Source organism: Ammodytes marinus, assembly GCF_949987685.1.
Source record: "Ammodytes marinus genome assembly, chromosome: 2".
Classification (NCBI taxonomy): Eukaryota; Metazoa; Chordata; class Actinopteri; order Uranoscopiformes; family Ammodytidae; genus Ammodytes; species Ammodytes marinus.
In genome coordinates this window covers 11,997,013-12,019,826 of record NC_137231.1, presented here as the reverse complement: position 1 = coordinate 12,019,826, position 22,814 = coordinate 11,997,013, and the positions used below count along the sequence as shown (strand labels likewise).

The window sequence follows — 22,814 nt, the reverse complement described above, 5'->3', positions numbered from 1 at the left end:
GGATTTCAAGGGACACACACTCCACCGTTTCATATTATAGTTTTTATAAATAGCAGTATGGTGCCGTTGCTGTAAAATGTGCAATCAGTGAGGAGATATTCAATGTGTTTAAACATTTTTCATGCAAGTTATTTAAGGTACAACAAAAAAAGAAGCCACACACTAGGTTTTGCACCATCAACAACAAAAAGGCTCTATGACTGTAAGCTTGTGTACTGTATATAATTAAACTGTGCAGATTTGATTGTGCATACGTTTTTATTCCTAACACCTGTTGTTGTTAATCCAACCCCTAGCAAAGCCTTTCACCCAGGTGAGAGGTGGAGACAAATGTTTGCAAGGATTTTTATTTATAGAAAGACTCTTCCCGAACATGAGCTATACTGTGCCGAGCCTTCACATTTTTACTTCAGCCACACTAGTTTCCTGGATGGGGTTTTGTTTGGGGGCATCCTGGTCTACATATCACCACTATTCACTTGGCCTTTAGATCCCACACAGTTTCTCTCAGTTTACCCACTTTGTCTTGGTTGGAGCAAGTCTCAACATTAAATCTGACAATATAACTTGAGCAATACCACAGTTTATGTGCCTACATTTAGGAATTAGAAATACTGGAATTATGATATTCAACGTTCCTGCATCTATTGCAGTAGTATCACAGCCACAGTACAGTACATGACAATACACACCACGACCCATTGTACATGGCATACCTGACAGGACATAGACATGCCCAGTACACAAGTAAATTCAGATTTAAGTTACAAATGAAAATAAATGAAAACAGTGTCAAACATTTTGGGTATTTCAAATGTTTTGTTTTATTAACAATGCATCCCTTTGATAGGATTGTATGTTTCTTTAGGTCATCAATGCCCCCCAAAACATACTGTACACATTATACAAGGGAAACCACGATTCAGGCAAAAAGAAAAAAAAAAAAGGAAAAAAAATGTTTTTTAAATTATAATACAGTCTTGAGGAAAAAATATAAATAACCTTTTTTTTCTTCTCTGGTCGAGCTCACTCTGTGGTACAGACATATAATAAATAGATCAGATCTGACATCACTCAGCTGATCTATGAATCATCTCTCTATGAGTCCATTTGTGTAGCAGCATTATAGCGGAAAAAAACAAGCCAATGGAAACAGAGATCCCCGTTTCCCTGGAAACCTTTTTTTTTTTTACAAATCATTAAGTCACCGCACCAACCCCCTCTCCTCCACCATCTTAGCCAATGACAGACAGTGATATTGCATTGTAGAAACAGATTCAGGGGTCATTATATTCCTACGATGAGATGGCAGCATGTAATGACAACCTTTTAAGTTATTTTTCTCTTTAAAAAAAAAAAGTCTTACAAGCAAGAAACACGTTAAGTTGACATTACAGCTTTGCCATGCTTTGTTGCACATGCAGTGGAAGTGAAGCACAGAGGTAAGAAGGCAAAGAGTTGGGTTTAGTTGCTGGGCTTTATGCAGGTTTTGGAACAACATTGGTGAGCAGAGTTTGGTACTAAATCTGTAATGTATCAATCTACAGATAACTCGCCCTCCTCCTCCTGAGAAGCTTACTTATAATGCGATGGCTGAAGAAAAAGAAAACATTTAAATAAGGTCCTAAAAACAAGTTAAGGGATGGCATAAACTAGCATGAAATGACATGCTATTCTCCTCGTGTACTGTGTAAGGGTGGCATATATAGTGCTTTAGTTAGTACAATACTAGTGATGTGTTGATTGTCTGAGATAACAAGAAATAGAAAAAAAGGAATTGGCTGTCCGTGCTGACAAGAGGCTACAGGTTGTGGAAAAGTGGTGAGGCAAAGAGAAGCAGAAGCACATCATCTGGCTAGAACAGATCACAGGTCAGGAGATGGGATATGAACTAGGGATGATCCACATACGTTTTGAAAAAAACCAAGCAGGACCTCCCTTTGTAGTGTTTTGTTTCATAAAGGAGAGAAGAACGCAGGGTTTGAGGAATCACTGGGTAGACACAACAACATGCCTTATTCATTTCATTACAGAAAAAACACAACCTCTGGAAAGAGATGAAATGTTGAGAGGAATTCCCCCCCCCCCCAGTTTATTTATTTTTTCTGTTTAGTCATCTCTTAAACACACAACATGAGTCTTAATGATCCGGCTTGTCCTTAAACATTATGTCGATGTATTATTGAGTGTTGCTCAGGAAAATCTGAAAGCAGTATTTGGTTAAACTGCTCCCCATTATTTCCCGTAAAAAAAAAAAAAAGGTCTGGAACAGCATTAGGCGCGTGGGGTTAAACTTTGTTTGCAGAAACTGAAGTCCTTCGTTTCCAGCTTGTGTTTGCCAGAAGAAAGGCCGAGCGATGATGACCAACTCTTCCTCTTCCTTGAGCTACGGCAGTCTGTTATGAGCAACAGAAACATGCCAGATGCCTCCCCCAATCCTTATGGCCGTATCAAAGGTTCTCTCAGTCGTTGTTTTCCATGTTTGTAGGGCGGTGGGACCGGGGGGGCTGTGCAGGGAACACGTTGGGGAGAGGGGGATCAGGACTCTGCAGGGGGGTCCACGTCCTCTTCAACAGGTTTTGGTTGCTTCGTCAGGATGGCCTCCGCTTCCTCGTACATCTGAAAAAGAGGGGGCAAAAAAGGGAATGTCACACTTAATAATAATAATAATAATAATACTAATAATAATAATAATAATAATAATAATATTTTTATTTATATAGCTCAAAGTGCTTTGACATAAAATACATAGGAGCAAGTACAAATCAAATAAATACATACTTAGCAAAAAACACGTATACAATTAGATAAATACACATACTCATATATACACACAATAAAATCATCAAACAACAACACAAATCAAACGGGAGCTAGCCGGAGGGAGGGAGGACACTGTCTTTCCAGTTAAGACATACAGTACATATCAGTGTGTTAGCCACTGAGCTATCCAAAGCTAAACCGGCTCTGCTCTGTGCCCCGTTAAGTAGCAGGGAGGAGCTTGGGTGGAGCTTTGCATAGTAACTATGCCTTTAAAGTGAAGTTGATTAAATTAAATTAGATCAAAAGCTAAATAAAATGTAATAAACATTACATTGGATGAATAGAAATTGAAAGAAACACTATAAGGGAAGGTGTTGAGTGTGCCTTTTCATATAAACATTATGTGTGTGTGTGTGTGTGTGTGTGTGTGTGTGTGTGTGTGTGTGTGAACATTGTATAGTAAACGTGAAGATGTAACGTTAATGGAAGTGAAGTGTATGGGGAGGGGGTGGTATAAGGTCTTACTGGCATGAATAGCACGTCCTGGAAAAGTTCCTGTATGAAACGTCGGGAGGTCAGGCGGAACATACAGTTGGCTAAGAGGTTAGAGACTTCAGAGTACAGGCAGATGTCGTCAAACGCATAGGGAAACTTCTCCTTTATCCTAAGGGGGAGAGGGAGAAATTAAACAGGGGCTTTAAAAAAAAATCTGCAATACATCTGAAAAAAATAAATGTCTGGAGAATAAGGAGGAGTGAGAGCTTTACGTCAGTAGTCCTGTTTCGTGGCCTTTGGTTCCCACAGAGGAGCTGAGGTTGATGATGAGACGGAGCACCTCCTTCCTCAGCAGCACCCGGGAGGCTGGGCCGTCTTCTGACAATGACTTGCCACCTTAAAAAGGGACACATATTCAATATTCAGCACACAAAAAATAAGCAGCGCATCGCCTTTACTTAATTCCATTCCCATCATCCCATCATGTTCACTATAAGTCTGTGCTTATATAATTCTACCAATACTCAAGTGTTTTTTAAATTTGATGTAGAAACATTTGATTGGATCTTATAGTTCTGTCAAGTCAATGTCTAATTGTCTGTAAATCATTGTAATTGGTGCCAATCCTGATCAAGTAACTCTTATAAAACACATTAATACATTTAAAATAAATTCATGTTTGAAGTCCAACTAATGTTGTACTGAAATGTTGTTTTCATGGAAAAAACGAATGAGAATTTAACACATTTCACAGCAGCTCTAAGTGCAACAATAAGACAACGAAAAGGGAGCTTCACAAAGTCAATACGTTTTTGGATTTCTTCTGTAAAGACACACATCCCTGCAGGTTGTGCTAATCTGTGGACTAACCTATGACAATGTCAGCAGGTGTGGGCGTGCTACAGACCGAGCCCTGTGACACGGCGGCGTCGCTACAGCCCGACACGCCTGAGAACTTAGACTGAGGCATCACCTCCAAGCGATGGCCGCTCTGCCCTCCCCATGATGGGAAGTCCACATACTCTGTCAGAAAAAAAGATAATTCGTTACAGGCTGTGCTGATTAAAAATCATGACTGAGTATGTGTGTGTGTGTGGGTGTGATTGTGAGTGTGTGAGTGAGTGTGTGAGTACGCGTCTGTGTCCGTGTGTGCTCACCTGTCCGTGGGTGTGTCGTGTTGTTGTTCTGTGGCTGTAAGGGGTATCCCAGGACGATGGCCCCTACACAGTAGAGGCAGTTTTCATCAGTGTGGTCCTGCAGTCCTGTCTCATCGGAGCCCACCGTGTGGTTCTGGCTGTCACCTCGGCACACAATCAGCTCAGTGATACTGAACTGCGTCTTCAGCACTGGAACAGAAGGGCGGTCCCCTACATATGGAAACAATGTGGGTTAGCACAAACAAATGTGACTGTTTCATAAAACCTTTTTCCTCTCACATTTTCTGTGATGTCATTTATCATATAAATCCTGGAGTTACCATCTCCGTCGTCAAAGAGGAAGCGTTTGCGCTCTTCGGACGGCGGGCTGATCCTCTGCTGAAAGTAGGCGGAGTCTCTGATGTGGAACATGTCGTTGATGTCCATGGGCAGAGCCAGGCCGATGTAGTCGTCGTTGCAGCCGTAGGTGGCGCTGGAGACCATGGAGCGCACCGAGGAGCAGCGGTGCAGCGTGCTTTGGTTGATGGGACTGAGCAGCTCCTCTTTATCCAGAGAGGCAAAGCTCAGGGCCTTCAGGAACCTAGGGAGGGAGAGAGGAGAGGAGCGTGAGAGGACTCGGGGGGAGAGACTGGGACAAGGGGAAGGAACGAATGAGAAGTGAGTGAAAAAGTGTTGAGATAAGAGAGAGACACAGACACGGTGACACAAGTGAACAGAGAGCGAGAAGGTAGTCGGGATCACAATGGCCTCTAAAGCTCAATGTACTGTAAGGAGCTATCAGGGCAGCAGTAACAGGTAAACTCACAGCAGGAGGAGCAACCATCACAGTAGCATAGCTTTAAGATACACTAAACAAAGCACACAGTTATCATCAATATCTGCTTGTAAAATACTACGAGGAGTCAAAGCACTGGCAACGAAAACTGGGAGCAAATAGCTGTAGTTGCTACTAAAGTAAAAGCAGTAGGGAATCTGTTTGGATGGGTGCTAGAAGCTACATCTGTACTAGGGAGGACACTGGGTGGTCCACCCACCGCGGTACGAGTGTTCTGGACAGCCTGCGGTATGGACTAAGGCCTGTGGGCTCTGGACAGGTCCCCCTCCTGTCTGATAACCTGACAGACACAGCACAAGGTGCACAAAATCACACACACACAAACACACACCTGGCATAGCCAAGATTATTGCTTAAGCTATGGCAGCACAAATTAAGGTCTTTTTGCATATATTTGCACACAACTTTCAATTATTACCACAACAAATGATAAAAAATAACCAGATTTATGTTACATTCAGCTATAACAGTCTGCCCTGCTTTATGTCATATTGTCCCCGTAGCGATCCACTTGACTTTTTTCTGAGGTTTTGTAGAGTCAAGTTAATTCAATCAAAATGATTTAGACTGCAAACACTCTTTGACTATGGCTGTCTGAAAACTGACCAAACCATTGATCAGGAAAAGACTTCACAGCATAATATTTCCTCCTTATTATTTCTACAAAAAGGGATATAAATGCAGTGACTGTAAATCTATCACCTTTAAATTTGAAGTTATTATCAAATAACAACGATGAGTACTTTTCCACTCGTCTACTAATGGCCACATGTACACAGTTACACTTATCACTATAAATGTGTGCTGTTTATACTTCCAGGAAGGCTTACAGCTCTATGAAGAGGGAACAAACTGACACAAACTGACCAATAGACAGGAGTCAAATCACTGGCAAAAAAACAGTGGGTCTGTGCTAAAAGCTATATCTGTACTAGGGAGGACACTGGGTAATCCACCCACCGCGGTACAAGTGTTCTGGACAGCCTTCGGTATGGACTAAAGCTGTTGGGCTCTGGAGAGGTGCCCCTCCTGTCTGATATCCTGACAGACACAGCACAAGGTGCACACAATCATACACAACACACAGGTGTTATTGCCAAATGAACTGCTTAAGTTACAGTAGCACAAATGAAGGTCTGTTTAGCTTATTTGTATACACACACAACTTGCAATTCTCGCGACAACAAATTATGACAAACTATTGTGGGTCTTTACAATGAAAATTAATTTCATATGGTAACATTATAACCAACACATTTACACACCGAAGCACTTATCTCTAAATGTGTGATGGTTATACATACAGTAACTTACAGCTCTATGAAGAGGAAACAACCACAAACTGACCAATCGACATGGGGCAAACTCATACTACGGGACTACAAGAGTCAAAACACTGGCAAAAAACACTGGGTCTGTGATAGAGGCTACATCTGTACTAGGGAGGACACTGGGTGGTCCACCCACCGCGGTACAAGTGTTCTGGACAGCCTGCGCAATGGACTACCACTGCTGGGCTCTAGACAGGTCCCCCTCCTGTCTGATAACCTGACAGACACAGCACAAGGTGCACACAATCACACAGATGTTATTGCCAAAATAACTTCTTAAGGGGGGGACACTCGTGGTGTAGTGGTTAGAGCGTCCCCCTCGAGGCTCAGGCCTCGCAGCAGACCCGGGTTTGAATCCTACCCGTGGTCAGTTCTCTACATGTCATTCCCTCTCTGCCCCATTTCATCTCTGCACTGTCAATTAAGCCTTGAAAATTCAAAAAATAATCTTAAAAAAATAAATAATGCTTAAGTTACAGTAGCACAAATGACGGTCTGTCTTGCATACACACAACTTTCACTTCTTGCGACGACAACAAATTATGACAAAAACTATTGTGGGGCTTTACATTGAAAATTAATTTCATATGGTAACATTATAACAAACGCATTTACACACCGACGCACTTATCTCTAAATGTGTGATGGTTATACATACAGTAACTTACAGCTCTATGAAGAGGAAACGACCACAAACTGACCAATCGACATGGGGCAAACTCATACTACGGGACTACAAGAGTCAAAACACTGGCAAAAAACTGTGGGTCTGTGATAGAGGCTACATCTGTACTAGGGAGGACACTGGGTGGTCCACCCACCGCGGTACAAGTGTTCTGGACAGCCTGCGCAATGGACTAACACTGCTGGGCTCTGGACAGGTCCCCCTCCTGTCTGATAACCTGACAGACACAGCAAAAGGTGCACAAAATCATATATACACACACACACACACACACACACACACACACACACACACACACACACACACACACACACACACACCTGGCAAAGCCAAGACTCTTGTCACAACAAATTAGCAAAAAATTAAACAAAAGATTAATGAAAACATAGGAACAATTCATTCAGCTGACAGCGTCTGCTTTCTGTCATATTGTCCCTGATTGATTTACCTGCGAGGCGTTAATCTGGAGTCCAGGCTCCCGGTCTTCATAGTGATGGTGTCAGTGAACAGCACGTCTTTGGCCGGTGAAGCCAGAGCTTCACTGTGAGACAGAGAGGGGTGTATCCTCTGCTGCTGCAGCCTCCTGAGTGTAGCATAGCCCAGCGCGTCCCGCTGGCTGGTGTACATGAAGCTACAGTCGGCCAGGCTCTTGATGGTGGTGACTGAAGGAGACTTGAGGGACTGGGCTCGGCGGGGCAGAGTGTGCGAGGAGCCGGGCGGTACCAGAGAGACGCTAGGGGACTTGGAAGAGTTCATGTGGTTGGTCTGAGCCTGCGGGGAGAGGGAGTTGAGCGTTTTCACAGTCTTGGCCGATACCACCGTGTTGAGGCTCACGCAGTCGGAGGAGTCCGGTTCCTGGTCGGGATGCTCAGGGTTTCCCACGGTCTCCCTGGAGGGGCTGGAGCTCATGGAACTGATGCCACTTGTGGTGGTGTCCGTGTTAAAGCTCTGGCTGCGGCTTTTAAACTGAGTACCTCCGCCGCCCACTACCACGTTACCTCCACTAGACGAGGATCCCCCGTCTCCTCCCGCCAGACGCTCTCTGCTGCTCTGCTCCCTCTCCCTGCTGGGCTGCTCTGCCAGACCACTGAGTCCCAGGGCTGAGCCTCCTCCTCCCCGGGCCAGCCTGCCTTCCACAAGCTGCTCCTCAGAACCGCCCCTGGTGCCCACAAAGGAGGTCTCCAGGCTGACCGTGGGACTCTTGGGCATTCCTCTGCCGTTGAACACAGAGGTGAATACGTCTCCCTGGTTGGGGCTATACACAGAGGGCTCCGTCACCGTCCTGTTCCGCCTCATCCCCTTGAGTTCAGTAGGGGTGCGTGAGCCCGTGGGAGTCTTGGGGTCGCTGCTGGAGCGCAGCTTCTTGCTGGGGAGGGACAGCGAGTTGAGGAAGCGAGTGCGGACAAAGCGCGTGGAGGCCAGGATGGTGAAGGGGCTGCGATCCTTGATTGGTTTGGAGTGTAGATAGAAAGAGGCCTCGTCCGACTGATCCAGAATATCACACTTGTCATCGTCCAGGATGTACATGTCTAAAGAGATCAAGAAGTGGAATAAGAACACAAACACATATCTACCAAAATGTATATATCAAACATACATGGTTACCACGATGGTAAACATTGTAAATACAACTAGTAGTCTTTCCCAGTGCTTACAAATAAACCATAGTCAGAATAAGTCCTACTTACTTGGCTGAGACTCACTCTCACTGTTGTGTCGTGAGCTGGTGGATTCAGAGTTCAGACTGAGTGTGCTCGGTACTGAGGACAGTTCAGCGGTCAGCTGTGCATCCACCTCTTCTGGAGTGACAGGCCACAGCGTCCTGCGACTGTGTCTGACGGCATCCCAACCATACTGCTTCAACACCTCGCAACCCTGCCTGGTCTTGGAGATCACACCCAGCACATAAACACATGTCCTGTGGGTGGGAGAGTAAACACATCATATGTCCTGTTAATTGATTATGTACTTCAATATGTTCCAATGCTTGATTTGTTTTGCTGGAGAGATGTGTCACATCAACAGGACTAATAGAATGTAGCTGAATAAAAGATAAAAGTCCTTCCTTCTGTAAATAATGAGGGGCAGCGTACGTGTCAGTTCACAATAGTTTGAGCACCTAAGATATATTGTTACCACTGGAGGAACCAGAGTACTTGGATAGCAAAGTTGGTATTAAATAGAAAAATAACTTAAAACAAATATATACAATATATATAAGATTTAATTTAAAAAAATAAAATCCAGATATCTAGGTGAAATTTGAAAATGTTTTAAAGACCTTGGAGGCTTGCTTAACTACACCATAATAAGCAACTCACTTTAATTTTTTGTATTATACTGTTCAGTATATACAATTATAAAGTGTTCTGTCCTCAACAACAGAAAACCTTGTTTACTTGTAAGATAATGTTATTGTAGGAGAAAACAAAGCAGCTCTTTGATGCATGGGGACATCACATCTGGGTGAACACCAGTTTAACATGATCTATTCCTGATCAAATAATAAGCTTACCCTCGTACTGACAGCACCTCGCAGTGCTGAGCCAACGTGAGGATGTCAGGAATGACATTCTCCTCCTGCAGGAGATTCAGACCCCAGTTTGAAGAGCCAATGTTGCCCTGCAAGGGAAACACACACACACACACAATCAGATCCATGACTCTTAACATAACTGTAACTGAGGGGACATACATTGGTATTAAGAAATACAAACCAGAGCCCAGAGAGCAGCCTTCAGCTGTTTAATGCCCTCCCAGGTGTCCAGCATCGGGGAGCGAACCGTGTAGCTGAGGTCAGGAACCACACTCTGGAGACACACAGAGAAACACAGGCATTAGGAGGGAAGGCTGCTAAATGTGCACACACCACTACTCCCCAGAGCAAAGAATGTAGAATGTTGAAGGTGCCCACAGGCTAGAAATAAACTACAGCAGTTACCTGAGCCTCCAATAGATGACAGCCAGTCTTATCGTGGACCAGCTGGCCATACAAGTGCACAGGGAGATAGACGTTTGGTCTTTGTAACCTGGAGACACAAAACAGAGGAATTAGGCTCAACGTCTGCACTGTTTCCTGTTTGTCCAGTGTATCCTGACACAACTCCAGCGTCTCACCTTTGGTTGCTGCGTCGGACATAGTTGTCTCCATCAACAGGTTTGCGGTAGGTTGTTAGTGCTTCGTTCAGCTGCTCCTCTATCAGGTCCACATACTTTAGGTTGTATTCCTGCCATCCACAAAGGCATTTAGGTTAAAGAGGGACTCGATAAGTGACCTCAATTAGTGTGTGGTTCTATTACAGTATCACAGGCAAATGAAATATGACTGAGTGGATTGTATAAATAATGGAAACAATGATAATACCTTCTGCCATTTATCCAGCTGTTTGCTGACGTAACCCCTCTCATTGAGGTAGGAGAAACCTTTAGGAATGGACAGGAATCTAAAAAGCACAAACAACAGTGTATTTAGGAAGGAATATAAAAGGCTACAGGACGTAGGAACATATCATTTGCTTTGCATGGTGTCTTGTGAACAGTGTATTGTTGTGGTAAAACACACACCTGAGCAGCAGCAGGAGGCCCTTGTCTCCCAGGTGGGACAGAGCTGGTTTGAGCTGGATCAGAGCATGGAGGTTGGCCTGTGTGTGAACCAGCACATTATACAGAGTCAGACAACAGGAACGGCCAGGTATACAACACCACTGTTATGCAAACACTATCAAACCACTCTAACTGCCCTTTCAACACATTAGTATTTCAAATATCCAGTGACACTACTTAAAAAAGGTGCTCCGAGGAACTATCAGTTTTTGTTCATTCTTGCACCCCCTTCGGACAAAAGCGGTAGTGTTTTTACTACACCAGCTGTCGGTGAGAGTACCCATGACAAAGGCATTAAGACGCTATCTATCTATTCAAAAGCATCCTTTGCACTGATGGTCTTGTTTGCTGTTACATGTCATTTATGATCATCAGAGGAAAAAACAAGACTGTTTCAGAAATATTTCAAAGTTCCTCGTAGCACCTTTAATGTACCCTTATCTGACAAACATCTCTTCGGGCCTTGGTTTGTATGTGTTTATTTTTTTCTCAAAGCAGTCACCTTGTCCTCGCAGGCCTCGTCCAGTATGTCCAGGGCCTCCATAGACACAGCCTTGCTGTGGTCGTGGAGCTGAGTGACCAGCAGCTCCATGCCCCAGCTACTGAAGAACTCCACACTGGCACGCAGCAGCACACGCAGGTGTTTGGTGGCGTACAACCTGCACAGCTGCTCAGTAGGACAAGGTGCATTGTGGGAGATAGAGGGGTGGGGGTCATTAGGATGTTACTGGCATGTGCAGTAATAATGCAGTTATTTCCAATGTAACTTAGATTTTATTTTTTTGGTGATAGATGAAAAATGTGACAACCAAATCCCCCAATATGATAATGATAATACATTGTAATTGTATAGAGTTTTTTCAGGATACTCAAAGACTTTACATAGGCATCACTTAAGGATATAAACATGACATGCAGGTATTTTAATAATAAATCAAAAGCATTCTTAAAAAGGTTTGAGAAGTGGATTGTATGTTGGGGAGGTCGGTGCAGTTTGAAATGTGTTTGGGGGAAGGAGTTCCATACACCTGGGCCAGAGAATAATTACATTTTTGGTAGTAATATGAATTTCTATGTAATGACTAAGGGTCCAATGCTTTACATCAAGCTAGCAACTTGTGAAACTGCACTGTTTTGCCCATTACCACTTTATAGACATTTTGGTGTTTGAATATCATGTCTTACATCAGTAGCAGCAGTGAGGATCTTGGAGAGGATCACTCTGGCCAGACCGTCTCTGCTGTAGTCCAGTGTGGATACAGCCAGTTTCAGCACAGCATCCTGGTTCTTCACAGAGGATAGATTCAGCAGGCTGTAAATGACAGAAGACAAAGGGAAAACGAGTCAGTTCACTGAAACAAACATTACAAATAAATGATAAATATAAATAAATAAAGTGAGTGCACTCACCACTGAAACAGGCCACATTTCTCCAGCAGTTTGACTCCCTGTGGGTGTGCAGAGAGTGTCCCCAGGAAGAGGAAGTAGTGTTGGCTGAGTGTGGTGAGGAGGCCGTTACTCTGCAGAGAGCGCTCAGGCTTCAGCCCTGAGGACGAGGACAGCCATGACACCATGTCCTTCACCAGGTCCTCTAGGTAAACCTGGCCGTCCTGATCACATAAGAGAGGGCAGACAGGAGTTAGAAACATGTGCTGAAAAGGTCAAATCAGAATCTGTGTTTTTTCAGTATGTGCACATTTCTCTAACCTCGTCAGAGTCCATGAGGAACTCCACAAACTGACAGCCGACCACAGTGAGTTGTCTGGCCTTTGTGTGATCCAACGGCAGCCCTGCGTACAACTTACTGCTGGGCTTGTAAAAGTACAGCAGCCTCCGCACAAACCTGCATTGCACAGAACACAAAGAAGTATTAAAAAAAAACAAAGATGTCAGAAAAAAGGGTGTCAAACTATTTGAATGTTACAATGGGGCTTTTGATGATACTAAAGGAGCATCTACCTACCTGTGCATATGTTCATCTTTGTTGTTCCTGAGGTTTACATTTGGCCACTGGGAGAGAGAAAAATGCATTTAAACATTAGACAGGAGGGAAAAAAGAATATTGACAGTGACAAGTAGTGTGATGTTACATGAGAACAGCCTGACCTTTAGAATGGTGGCAATAAGCAACCAGTTCCACTCCAGGTTCTGCTTGTGGTTGAGAATTTGACTGTCTCTCAGATTCATCATCAGTGCATCTTCTGTGTCCTGAACACAGACAAAGAAAACATTGATTTGACAAGGTAAACAATTAGAGGACAAATAAAAAGCATGTGATAGCTTTCCAACAATTTTATTAATCTAATTTTTTTTTTAATCCATCTGCTTAACATTGGCCCAAACAATACATCTGTCCTGGTCACTCTATGGGGCAAGTTTTCTTTCTATCAAAATAGAACATGTGGGGGTGGAAAGGGTTTTCCTTTTTTCATTTGTGATGGAAGCTGACCACCCCCTCCCCTCCTATCAGTGTTTTTGCAAAGCTAACACAGCCCAGACTTTTGGACTGAACACACAAACGTGCACCCAATATCAACTGTGGATACGAAGGCAAATACGCACATGTCCCTAAATTGAACCCTTTTAACTACCGGTACCTTAAATGTTGCTGAGGCACTGAGAGTAGCTACACTTCCAAAAGAAAAAAGTACAATCTGGAAAGCATGTTCATATTTACCTTAATGACATAGATGTCCCTGTGGGAACGCGAGTGGGTCTCTCTGCGGCTATGTGAAGACTGAGACTTGCGGATGATGTGGTCCAGGTACAGACTGTGTGGCTTCAAACCTTTCTTCTTCTTCTCGTGGAAACGCTTCAGATTGTTGACTGCTGCGCTCGCCCGACTGGAACAAGCATACACATGTTTGGCTTTTTTGTGCTGTATTCACTGTCACAAGAGCAATACTGATCAGTACGTTAAGATGTAAATGCAGTGTATTTTGAGACTATAAAAAGAGGTGCAGTAGATACTGGTAAATAATTTATAAATATTAGGACTCAATATCAATGTCTGCGTGTACTCACTGTCTTTTCTGCAGTTCGATGTCAAAGGAGGCAGCCATGTTGATGAGGGTGGGGAGGCAGTGCAGGTGGTGACTGTGATAATGCGGAAGGATGGTGTTTGCCTAGACAATAGAGCAGCAGGTGGAGGAAAGAGAAAAGATGCATTTAGTTTAAGAATCACAATAACCCAAATAATTAGAAATTGTAGTTTCCCATTGAGTGTGCCAGGTAGTAGTGTGAGAGACTATACAATGTTGGTCAGAGATACTATGCCGCATTTTTAATATTACCATGTGTAGCAGTTCTCCCAAGAGGATGGTGGCTCTAATGGCAAGCTGATCATCGCTACTGGTCACAACTTCAACCAGACCCTGTTTGATAGAGATAAGAGAGGAATATGTGCTTAATTGGCAACAATCAAAAACAGTTTTAACAATTGTGGCACACATGCACTGCTATCAGAGAATGTATGATGTGTGATGATAGCCCTAAATAAAAAAAAATCTGCTCACTTCTAATAGTCCACTGGTGATGAAAGCAGAGAGAACAAATGCCAGGTAGTTGTCCATCAGATCAGGCCTAATGAAGCCAACACAGAGGAAGAAATCATTTCATGGTTCATGTATACACTGGACAGACAGTCGCTATAGTAGAAATTTAATTCAACGTTTTCCATTTCTATTCTCTCACCTAGAGCGGGCCCGATGTGGCAGGATGACTTTGGCCTCAGCAGCAACAAACCCATCCGACAGTCTCCAGGTGTCCTGGAACCTTGCGGGGTCTAAGGAAGTTCAGAGCGGAGCGTAGCGTGAGTGTGTGTGTGATGTGTGATGTGCGATGTGTGACGTGTGTGTGTGTGTGTGTGTGTGTGTGTGTGTGTGTGTGTGTGTGTGTGTGTGTGTGTGTGTGAGAGAGAGAAATACAGATTTACTTTGGATTATACGAGTACAAAGGCCAGGCCTGACAAACTCTCTTTGCCAAACTGCAGTTACATGAAAAACATTTCTAGCTACCCGGATAGTGTGTACAAGATATAGGAAGTATGGAAATGAACCCTGAAAAAAAGATGTGTTTACTCACCAACACTTAGAAGAGCTTCCGTGAAGTCTTGTGTTACAATGGGCAAAGGGAGCCTGAATATCTCATATAACACCTCCAACAAGCCTTTCTGCAGGGCAAATGATATTAGAGCAATCAGATACACATCATATACAGCACCAGCTACATTTGCCAGCACTCAAAAGGAGCACTTAAAATATCTCAATGTTACTTCTGGAGCACAAGTTGCTCTCGAGGGTAGCCCTAGTTTTTCTCTAAATCCACAGGAGACGGAGTGATAATATGTGATTAGATCTATCTGTGCCATGGCTGCCTGGGAGTATGTCTCACTCTGTGCTCTGATACTCCGATGACTCCAACCAGAGCCCACCTTAAAAATAGGATTTGGCTTTTTCTTTTTTAATTTGAAAAACTCTATCTTATAAAAAAAAAGACAGGGCAATATGGCTTTTGTCATTGCCAGCACGAGGTGTAGCGGAGGAGTTTGACAACCAGGTTATACTGTATATAAATTAGGCAGCCGTTTCAATACTCACCCTAACCTCCATATTTGGTATGCAGAGTAAGCCAATTAAGGATTGGATTCCAGAATTTCCAGCCTTGCATAGGTTGATAATCCCTGAGTAAAGAAAGAGACATTAAGTAACATTCAACAGCAAAGGACAAGTAATATAAAAAAAAATTTTTTGTTACAATTGTCATAGAATAACTACATTTAGTACTACATCTAAGTACTTACCAGACCAGGAGCGAAAAGCTGCCACTATGGCCATTCTACTCGACAAGAAACGGGACTCTCTGTCCTCCCTGCCAGAAAAAAACACGCACAAATTAGGAAAAAAACAGGACACCATGTTCCATACACATCATGTCATTATGATCACTGTGAGGTATAACAAAAATAAAATAAAAAAGCATTTCAAAAAGGAACAAACTACACCACAAGAAGTAAATCAAAAACAAAATGTCAAAGGGGTAAAGGAGAATCAATAAGATCTTTATTATTTTATTTTATTTTATATATAATGCAAACCTTTCAGAGGATTGTCTAACACCTCCTCAGGCTGGTTATGCTGTAGTCAAGCAGCCCATATCACAGTAACACTATACAAGCCCTGGACTTTCTCAATGCATGATGTTACCAATATATAGGAACACAACAATGGTAAACAAGAGGGAATTGTGAGAACAGTGTCTTTTTGTTTCTACTGTGACACTCTTGACACCCCCCGCACACACACACACACACACACTCACTTGAGTTGCCCTTCACTCGTGTCTGCGTTGTGACGGTAGTGAAAGTCTGTGAATGGGGCGAGGATTTGCTGGAGGAGGGATCACACACACAAAAGAAGGGTGAGTACAAAACACAACTTCAGAGCTCTTTCATTAGTTCTTGAAAGTGAGGTGGAAGCATTTCTCAAACGTCTCGCGGTAATAGTTAACCTGCTTTAGATCTCATATGACATCAAGGTGGACATTGTGTGACTGTGGTGATGAGATGTCCCAGGTGTCTATTTACAGACAGTGAGGCTTTGGAGAAAAGCTGTAACTGATTACTGTAAGCTCCATGGGAAAGGCACAGGAAACCAACCGCTGCTAATCCTGACTTGAATGACTCCCAGTACACCAGCAGCATCCCTTGAACTAATATCGCTATACTGATAGTGTGTGTGTGTGTGTGTGTGTGTGTGTGTGTGTGTGTGTGTGTGTGTGTGTACCTCCAGTTCGACGTCAACGCGCACATACTGACGGGTCCGCGGATGGTTGAGTAGATGGAGGACAGTGGTGATCAGAGCTTCGTTGATGCGACTCAGCTGACAGTCAATCACACTCTTCAGGATGGTGGTGAGGCCTCCCCGTTTGGCCACCACCTCTGGGTTCTTCAGTGCTACATAGGAAACAGACACGCCCCAAATAGATATTAGAGGCTTTTTATTTTTCTCCATAACGACCAAAAGTATTTCTGTCAAACCTTCCGAAGGGCTACTCACCTAGCTCACAAACGATGGCGATGGCTGCGCGCACCATGCGGTCTCGCTCCTGTAGTCCATCAGTGCCCACCGCAATAAGAGAGTTTGCAATAGAGGTGGGAAAGAGCATCGCATTGACGGTGATAATCTGTAGAGGGAGGGAGAGGAGGACAACATAAATCATCCAACAAGAGGGAACAGGGCGACTATCATGGTCGAACATGCGCCTAAAGATCTGTGGAGTGCGACCTAATGACTGCATTGGTTGCACCAGTGTGCCTCAAATGTTGGCACCTTTGTTTACATACCCTTTGTTTACACATCAGTTTACCATTAGCCTAGGCTGTGTAAAACACCAGATTTCTTTTCAACACACACACACACACACACACACACACACACACACACACACACACACACACACACACACACACACACACACACACACACACACACACACACACACACACACACACACACACACACACACACACACACACACACACACACACACACACACACACACGCAAGGATTGTGAGGAGATATTTAATATTTGTTTTTAAAGCACTAAAAAAAAACACGAAAATTAAGTTTGTTATGTCGTCAAATCTTGTGATTTAAATGAGATAAGGATTACCTATGGCTATGGGAACTGACAAAATGGTAAACGCTGAAAATTTAATATTGGGTGCACCTAAATGAAAATGTTAAGCGCACTGGTGCAAACAATGAAAATGTTAGTCTGGAGCCCTGAAAGGCAAAAACATATGAACATATTCTGAAGGTCGTTTATGTCAGAATTTACAATTCAAGAAGAAATCAAAAGAATGTGTTTCACGATAGGAGATCCGACTCTATCTCCTGGAAGGAACACAGCCGTTGTCTTAATGGCAGGATGGCCAATAGTCCTTCCCTGAAACCAGACCCTGACTCTAAGAGTGTGAGTGTGTATGTGTGAAGAGGGTTTACAGTAAACTACAGAAGGAGCTATAAATAACCTTGCCTGCAGAGCATTCGTGCACACCATCCACACACTGACACAACGGTTTTTGTGGTGGCACTAGGACTGAGCAGTGGGGGCAGAGTACAGCAGCAATACGACATTGGCTCTATCTAAATGGAGAAAAAAAAACTGCTGTGGAGGAAAATAAATAGAAAATGAGAATTAAACATTATCTTACCTTTCGGACTAGTCTGAGAGCCTGAGTCCTCTCCCCCTCATTGCTCTGCTGGATGTCAATGCATCTAAACAGGCACACAAGCACAATTAGTTATGTTGTTTTTCTAGAAAAATTCATGGAAAGGAAAAACAGGTGTGATTGAAGCACAGCATTTCAAAGGACTTGTCGTGAAAAAAGTAATACTTTTCAGCCAGACAGCACTTTTCTGACTGACAGGTACGGTCAACGCAAGTTCTCACCTGGCTACCAAATAGTCCACCTGTAGCCTGAGGACCTTCTGCAGAACAACGGTGTCTTTGATGAGGTAGCGGAGTGACCGCAACCCTGCGGCTCGCACTTCCTTAGCCTCATTTAGAAGAGCAAGTCGCAGACTGGGGAGGAAGCAAATCAAACACTTATAGATGGGTTCCAAATCTTAGACATACTGCAAATTCTTTTTTTTCCCCATTATTATTTCACAAACAGGAACATTTCTCTGATTCCTGCTGATTTTCAATTGAAACTCCTCAAATGAATGTTCCAAATGCTTAACATCCCAACTGACTAACCAACGGCTCTGACATTGAAATGTTTCCCCTCATCTGCATAAATAACAAACCCGTGAATAGGAAACAGTGTGGATAAAAAACTATGTACAATTGGTAATTACTGGTTGGTACTTACCAAACGATGATTTCTTCGTATGTATACCCAAAGTTTTCCTCACGGTGGTTAATGTTGCATAGCAGCTATCAAGACAGAGACGGAGAAAAAAAATTAGGAATGAATTGATATCTAAAATAAACATAAACAATTAACATGTTTTCTTAGATAACAGTAAGCAGGCATTATTGTGGCGCTAGGGCCTCTAAGGTGTTTATAAGGGAGTTCAGTGACTCCAAAATTATTCCATCCTTTACCTGCATCAAATTAAGTGACTATCCAAACTAACAAACAGCACAACACTTTGCTGCAGGCTGCTGCAGAGGCCATGCAGGTGTGTTTGTTGTATTTTTCCACTTGTCTGTTACATGCTGACTGCTCTGTAGTAGGTGAATCGTGACTGGATAATGTTGTGCTTTCACTGGTGCTAGCGGGAGGTTATAATTACAAAAGCGTTGGGGCAACACATTCACAGGTCCAGTAGTAGGTGTTGGCACGTACCACCTCCATCATTTGTTGTTTATGAGAGCATGCACATATACAGTTGGTGTTCACATGAATGAAGAGGGTGATAACAGAAAATAAGCAATAGGTTGACTAATTAACTGTTGTTTTCTTTCCATTCATAAATGCTCCTGCTTTTTGTAACCCACTGGCAGTGGATTCCTGTTTCTAGCATGAATTGCCACGTTTAACAATTCCGTCAACACACAGGTCCGACTGTAAATCTAATTCCTGGAGGCCAACACACAGCTGCTGTATACAAGATTCAAATTGTATGTACACACAAAAGCTCATTTTAAAAACCATTATGAAAACCTTCAGCAAAAGTTGCCAACTGGCAAGCCACAGCTAGCAACAGCACAGTCTGAAATACCTCCTTGGACAAAGGATGTTGCCGTTATGGAGTTGTCACCTTTCTTATTGGCCCCTCAGCACGAACAACAAGTCAATGCTACTCAATCAAAGTAGTTCAATCTACCCTTGCTTATCCTGATAAGCACTAGCACGGGAGTGAATTCAACTACCTTGTTAAAGATGGATGGAAATCTCCACCGGCATAATCCGCAGATGGTAAATAACTAGATGGAGAAGGGATGTCGGATGGGGTTGGTGGTAAAGCTGCTTTAATCACAATTATATACTTTAATATTACTTAGTATTATGTCTAAAGCTTGGAATTCGACAAGTGTTTGATAATATTGATTGAAACATTTAGACTTTCTGAGCTGAGGTTTGTTTTAAACCAGCTGTGATGTCAGACACCATGCAGGCAGGCGGATTGGAGAGGAGATGGGGAGAGGGGCATGTGACACTCTTTGGAGGGGGTTGGGGGGGATATTAGGTCACCCTCACTGTCCTAAGACCCTTATAAGGAATCAGAGGCATGGTGCTCTAACAGACACACACGTTATTACCCTCCTGTCAGTTGTAACCAAGAGAGTTAGGTGTACAGACGGATTATAGAGAGGCAACTTAGGCCCACACGCAGCCTGCAACGGTGCCAGCTGCACACGGCCTCAAAGCGAACGGTCAAAACATGCCACCGACAGACAGTCAAAGTAGCTTTAGGGCAGCAGCTCGCTCAGCAAGAATCAGCAACTGTCTAAGCAGGAATCACTGGCCAGGGATGGTGAATTGGAAAGCTGTTTGAATGGATGTTTTACTTTTTTTTTTTATTCATTTTTTTTTTTTTTAAATCGAGTTGCTAGTTAGCATAAGCAATGAGCTGAAAACACGTTTCCCCTCTCACATTTTGTTTTGCAAGTCATTGTCAGTCTAGCTAAATCCTGTGCAAAATAACAGGAAGGCTGGAGATTATGCAAGTATGTGTTGGATGGAAGGTAGAGAAAACAGAGGAGGTCACTAGTCCATCATTCGTATGCTCTGAAACTAATCAGCTTCTGATAAGTGGGACAGTCACAGGCCAGTTATTGAGTTTGGAATCTTCATTTTAGACCTCTGTTCTGATGCCTCCTACTATCCATGATCATGACTGTTTTAGGCTTCCCTTCTCCTGAACACACACTTTAGTGAGAAAATTGGATTTGATAACAACCTAGCAACTTTGGAGCTTCACTGATTCTCAGTGTTGTCAATGCTTTAATGAAAAATGAAGGTGTGGTGAGGAAAAACATAATTATTTTCACAGCGTTACCTTTATGAAGTTGTTCAGGTGGCCCAGCTTTCGCATGTTACTGACCCCATGCGGTTTGGCCACATTTTGAAGGATTTCACGGAAGTTTTCTGATGGTTCTGGAGGAGAACAGGGAAGGAAATGCAATGTAACCAAGACAACCATTAAGCCATATTGCCATAACATCGCTCAATGAACCGTAATTGATGTGTTGCAGGAAGGAAGTTGGTTTAGCTGGTCAAACTAATTTACTGTGTACAGTCAAAACAATGTCTATACAGGAAAAGAAAGACTCAAGGGGAAGTTTTTTAGTTTTTTCAGTTCCTTTCAACTATTAGGCGCTTACTGTAACTCAAAAATCTTAGAATATAGATGACTTTCAAACCACACCGCAGGAAACTATGAGAACACTGTCTTATTGAATTACACACATTACTTTCTGGACGTGGGCTAGTTAGAACATATGTCCCATGTAAGAATATAATTTGCAAGCAAAAACAAACTTTGCATGAGAATGTTGGGCTTCGATATCTTGGACTCTTGGGCACATGGTTTTCTGAGGATAGTAAAAAACATTGTGTGGCACTGCACACGGCCATCCTGTAATAAAGCACAGGCCTAAATTAAACATGACCATAATCCTTTACATAGTTGTTTTGCAAATCTATGATGAAACGCCTTGGCCTTACATGCTGCATTCATGTGCCAATTCAGGGACAAATTAGTCGACGATTTACATGGTTGGACTAAAACCAGCCGGTGCCTGGGTACCACTAACTGAGACGGATGTAAACAAACTGGTTTGCTGTGCTGCTGATGATGGGGTAAATGTAACCAGGCTGTACAGCTGTGTATCAGATAACCACCGAGGAGAAAAAACCCACCCTGCGTCCCCTGTGCCTTCTGAATGCTACTCAGCTAGCAGTATTGAAAGCCAATTTATCACACGGCTAGCGGTGACCAAGCATGACTACAGCTTTTACTATCGGTCGGCTAAATAACAGGCTTTCTTGCCCACTCACACCAATCAAAAACAACAGAGCGTCGTCATAGCTGGTTAGCCGTGGCTGCTAACTAACGCTAACTCAGCTAGTTGGTTAGCTCGCTGCCGCCTGTTATTATGATATCGTTAGCAATGTTATTAGAAGAAACAGAAAGGGAATGCTGACGGTGTACCAACAGCAATGGCAGGCCAGGTGCACTGACTAAAGGGGATTTCACTCCACAAGGCCGGTGTTTGCAGAACAGCTCCCCATCCATTTTGAACAATAATGGCTCTGACGGTGCTGTGATGAAGCTCACCTCTGCTCAGATCCAGCGGTACGTTCTCCTCCCCGCTGTCATTCCGACCTGTCACAAACACACACCGCGGACAAGGAGGGAGGTCACGCCAAGGCCATTACGTGCCTCATAACATGTATTTTTGCAACATGCCGCTATCGCAGCTAACACTCCATCGAGTTCCACACGCTTACCTCGCATCCGAAGACTCCGGATAGGACGGCCGCGGAAGCTGGCCGCCATGTTTCCAGGAACATACACAACACCGGAAACTTCGCGGCGTCTCGCGAGAAGACCGACTGCCGGAGGGGTTGTCGTGACACAGCCGCAGTAGACCTCCCACCCACAGACCTGAGATCAGATGGCTCCTCCTTAATCCCCCGAAACCCCCTCTAATCTAATCATCAGGGATGAAAACATCCTCTGAACCTGGCAAAGAGGGAGGTATTCAACAGCAAGACAGTGCATACTTCTCAACCCAGATTTATCATAATTTAAAATAGAGGTCAAAATTATGAATTAGCCTACTTCCTAAAAATTGTATCAACGGCTAAGTAGCCTACATTTAGTTATTTCCCAGCTGGTTTGTTGTTAATATCCTATTTTGAGCAACCACAACATATCTTCTTCTTTGATGTCATCATCATAATAAATACACCTGTGTTAAA

At 43.3% G+C, this 22,814-nt stretch overlaps 1 protein-coding gene across 1 annotated transcript; it reads right to left on the bottom strand.

Annotated features, from left to right (window-relative positions):
- Positions 1 to 815: 815 nt before the first annotated feature.
- LOC307255900 (rapamycin-insensitive companion of mTOR-like) lies at positions 816 to 22,416 on the bottom strand. Its single transcript, XM_080034721.1, has 37 exons — positions 22,341 to 22,416; positions 22,168 to 22,215; positions 20,887 to 20,984; positions 18,750 to 18,814; positions 18,326 to 18,457; positions 18,087 to 18,150; positions 16,926 to 17,052; positions 16,653 to 16,822; positions 16,189 to 16,256; positions 15,671 to 15,738; positions 15,468 to 15,550; positions 14,953 to 15,040; positions 14,563 to 14,653; positions 14,385 to 14,451; positions 14,163 to 14,243; positions 13,894 to 13,994; positions 13,547 to 13,712; positions 12,976 to 13,077; positions 12,833 to 12,879; positions 12,577 to 12,712; positions 12,280 to 12,479; positions 12,055 to 12,181; positions 11,372 to 11,536; positions 10,831 to 10,907; positions 10,631 to 10,709; positions 10,384 to 10,493; positions 10,208 to 10,295; positions 9,984 to 10,076; positions 9,782 to 9,888; positions 8,955 to 9,184; positions 7,715 to 8,795; positions 4,736 to 4,995; positions 4,416 to 4,625; positions 4,129 to 4,281; positions 3,531 to 3,654; positions 3,289 to 3,427; positions 816 to 2,619 (listed from the first exon to the last, which is right to left on the bottom strand). The coding sequence occupies exons 1-37, from the start codon at positions 22,387 to 22,389 to the stop codon at positions 2,539 to 2,541; spliced, it is 5,175 nt and encodes a 1,724-aa protein (XP_079890847.1). The 5' UTR covers positions 22,390 to 22,416; the 3' UTR covers positions 816 to 2,538.
- Positions 22,417 to 22,814: the final 398 nt, after the last annotated feature.

Excerpts from the sequence above, each read along its gene's own strand:
- LOC307255900 (XM_080034721.1), bottom strand. The coding sequence starts at position 22,389 with ATGGCGGCCAGCTTCCGCGGCCGTCCTATCCGGAGTCTTCGGATGCGA. Across the intron at positions 13,078-13,546 it reads GGGACATCTATGTCATTAAG|GACACAGAAGATGCACTGAT; the intron begins GTAAATATGAAC and ends GTCTGTGTTCAG. Across the intron at positions 11,537-12,054 it reads TCCTCACTGCTGCTACTGAT|CTGTGCAGGTTGTACGCCAC; the intron begins GTAAGACATGAT and ends CCTACTGAGCAG.